At 44.8% G+C, this 3,828-nt stretch overlaps 1 protein-coding gene across 1 annotated transcript in view; it reads right to left on the bottom strand.

Moving 5' to 3' along the window:
* npdc1b (neural proliferation, differentiation and control, 1b) overlaps window positions 1–3,116 on the bottom strand; it is a 17,652-nt gene extending 14,536 nt beyond the window's left edge. Inside the window, exon 1 of the mRNA XM_005733623.2 lies at window positions 2,749–3,116. Coding sequence (XP_005733680.1) covers window positions 2,749–2,818 — 70 coding nt within the window. The 5' untranslated portion in view covers window positions 2,819–3,116. The remainder of the gene's footprint in view (window positions 1–2,748) is intronic.
* Between the last annotated feature and the right edge of the window lie 712 nt (window positions 3,117–3,828).

Genomic DNA, 3,828 nt, shown 5'->3' with positions numbered 1-3,828 from the left:
GACCAACAGGGATCAGAGAACAGCACCAACTGTTTCCTACCATAATAAACTTGGTGGGCACCCAAAGCCAGTCAGGGCAGCCTGCTGTATTTAGGCCAGATGGACAGACAGATGGTCAGCTTAACACTTACAACCATGATTTTAGGGTGGCATGGGGCTTCGTCAGTCACTGGCTAATTGATCCCAGGACTATACTCGGCACAAATGTTCCTGTATTACTATGCCAGTCAGTAATGTTATGGCTCTCCATGTATGCCATGCACCCTGCTGGATTGTCTCGTCTTTACACAGCCTGCACCTGGGGTCTTGCCTGGTGTGATAGATGCCAGCCTCTATGGATCTTGTGCTCAGAGCTTGTGCTGCCATGCCTCTGTGCTGTCTTTCAGTCCAGCCACTGGTAGGATTTCTCAGTATAACTTCTTCTGTCTGCCCGTGGGACATGCTGTGCAGGGACCAGCCCTTCCATGATGGTGCCTCTTGGTTATGAAGGGTATCTGACGACAGGCAGATTGTTTTTAGCATTCAGCTGACTCCTCGGGACTTGCCTGAGCCTCTGTCTGATCCTGGTTCTTCCCACTGTATCAGTTCCTAAGGACTTGTGTGACCGTGTGCAGGTGTTTGGTGTTGTGGCTTTCCTGGCCTGTTGGTTCCCATTTCCCTGTGGAATTCTTTGTATTCCTTGTAGCTGTACTCCTGTCTACAATCTCTCCTTCTGGTAGTGTAATCAGATTAGTCCTGACTACCTTCCCTCATTTACATAAATATGTATGTGAGTATGCGGCCATTTAATAATCACACACACATAGAATTAAACACATATAATAAAATGTGATGTGTTACAAATAAAACAGAAATATAATAAGAATTCTTCTGATAAAAATCTTACAAATCTCAAATGGGTAGTAAAGAAACAGCACACCAAAATATTTTAGGGTTTTTTAGAGGGATCAGCATACTTGGTGTATTTCCTCGTTACTGTAAGTCTTTAACTATAACAGCTTGCATCAAACTGGCATTGACCTAATTAAGCATTAACAGCTCCACATGTGTATAATGAGATTGGATCGCCATACTTTCTATAAAGTTGTGCAAAGGTAGTTCGCATTTTGTTTTCTGACTGTTACAGTTTGCTAAACATAACACAGTCTAGTGGATTTACACGTTATACCTAAAAAACAAACAAACAAAAACGAAGCTAAAGTAAATCAGCCAATGAGAAGCAAATGAATACATTTCTATCATTTTTATTTCCAGTACAGCAAAAACATCCCTCTTTAGGAATATTAACTGCTACGGAGACTTAAACATTTCCTTGAAAACCTTTAATTATTCAAAAATCACTTTTTAAATGCCCACTCATTAGGCAGAGTGCCCATATGTTACCCAAGCACATTGCACAGAAATAAGACAGCAGCTGTGGTCTCCGTCACACAGCACGGTCCATAATCAGGTTGTGGTCGAACACCCCGAACAGGAGTCTAGATTTAGCTCATCAGCAGTCATCGCTACAGGCCTGACGTGTCTAAACTGAACGAACCGAGATTCTTAACAGTTCATTCATCTGACAAACACTCGTTTGAACCCTTGTTTGAATAAAGATACTACATGATAAGAACACCAGCTGATCCCTGGCACGTTTTAGGCGTTCAGGTTGTTTGTGCATCTAGCAAGCGCTAATTTACAAATGGCCATTAATGCCCATAAAACCATTGTTGTCCATGAAGTATTAGACACAGTGGGCTACCACGGTGAACTGAGCGGCATGTTCTTTCACTGAACACACAGACTGTGATATGTTATGGATCAGTTCTGTATGCACCCCCATTCTGCCACACACAATAACTAAAGCACCAAATGTGGGTTAATCCACCACTGGAAACAGAAACAGCTGTTTTTTTAAATGATGTATATTGTTTTTAAAAGCATCACAGATCTATAGATATGAGCTATAAAAGGAACTGGAACTTCAGACCTGTGTCATCAGCATGACTCTACGTGGCCGCTGACGTCTGTGACAGGGAGCTCTTCAGCTGTGACATCAGGAATGTGCTCCTGAGAACCTCCAGGCCACAGCAAACAAACTGTTTAGATAACAGATTTGCTAACAAATGCATGTGGAACAACACCTGGAAAACATATTCTTCCTCTTCGCTGCCTAATAGGATCTGTGCAGTTGTGGTCTTCCAGCCTGACACAACAGGACACATCACAGGGTGAGAATACCCCAGAACTACTGTAGTACCACCCCCACTGTCTGCACTGCGCTGGCATGCATGCACTACAGCCCAGCAAACATATGTGCACATCTTAACCCTGGAAACGAAAGACTCAGTGACGACCAGCATGATGCAACCATTACAAGCTATGCTGTCGCGTCACCTTTAACTTCTTTTTCATACGGCAGCTGTTACTGACTCAGTGTCATCTGAGTCATCTTCAAATAAATCAGTATATGCAGGTAAAAACAGACAATCCCCGTTAGGATAAACACTCTGTCCCTGCAGGCTGACAACATCAAATCACTTTAGACTGAAATCCCATAATATACACAGCAATATACACACTGAATGGAGCAAACAGTAACTGGCTTCATATATTCACTGGGCTAACATATGCCCATTAGATGTCATCCTCATAGACGGATTTCTGTAGAGAGCACCTCCACAATGAGAACTGTTCCCAGGGTGATGGTGCGCAGTGCCGGAGGCCCCGCGCGGTTTCATAAAGCCTCCAAATGCGTCTCCTTACCTGCCAGGCAGCTTCTCAGCGCCAAAAGGGCAACGAACACCACCGTGTGTCCGAGCAGACGAGCCCTCATCCTGGGCACAGACACCAGACGAAGGCGGAGGACGGGGAGATGGTGGCGGCACTGATCATTCCCCCATCCTCCGGTGTTTAGAGAGGAGAGGGACGCAAGAAGACAAAGCAATAACGAAAAACGGCGAAGACACGAGGATCAGCGAGTGTCGTCGGGACGCTGCTCTGCGTGTTTTCCGCAGGATGTCTGCATTTTCCTCCGGCCCTGCTCCTACCGGACAGCAGTCCCTGCTGCTGCTGCTGAGGCTCAGCTGTGGCAGAACGACGCCAGGCTATGACGCAAGCACGCTGCACGGCCTTCACCTGCCGCTGACATCAAACGCGTCTAAAGTCCGATATCACTTTATGCAGAATCACATGTTTTTATACTCATCGTCACAATGTTTGTGTGCAAAAAGAGAAACCGAGCCTGGAGCATGATGTCACTCAGAGGGTCCAGCTGTTTGTCTGGAAACAATAACTATATCTTTTTTCTTTTAAATAATTTCGAGTTTTATCTCAAAATGATATTGTTTTTCTTAATGTGGCCCTACTACTCCTTTGTATGGTCTGTAGCTAACCTGGTGTAACCAGGCGAGCAATGTGCGATTGGACATGTGGGGCATTATGTCCACTCAACAAATTTCTTAAAACATCTCCGTCAAATACAAAGAAATAGAGGAAACACAGTCGACTTAATCTTTACACCCGGAGATCCGGTGGGAATGAAAGCAACAAGGAAATGCACAAACCGGAAACATGTGCTACACGGTTATTTAGATTTTTACTACACTGATCCCAGAAACATGTGTAAGGGTGGAAACACATCACTGGGTACAAAAAGAGGGACGTGGACTGAACACACGCTCTGCTCGAGTCATCTTACTCCACCCACAACACCAAGTCTCCACTCTCGCTGCTCCCAGGGGGGCTGCCAGGACACCGCAGAGGATCATCTCCACGAAGAGTTCATGAAGTTAGTGCCATAAGGTGTCCTCTGCACTTGGTTTATATATTATTATTATTATTATT

This window comes from Pundamilia nyererei, unplaced genomic scaffold, assembly GCF_000239375.1.
Source record: "Pundamilia nyererei isolate P.nyererei 1_Seehausen unplaced genomic scaffold, PunNye1.0 scaffold00053, whole genome shotgun sequence".
NCBI lineage: Eukaryota > Metazoa > Chordata > Actinopteri > Cichliformes > Cichlidae > Pundamilia > Pundamilia nyererei.
This window is presented reverse-complemented; position numbering and strand designations above follow the sequence as displayed.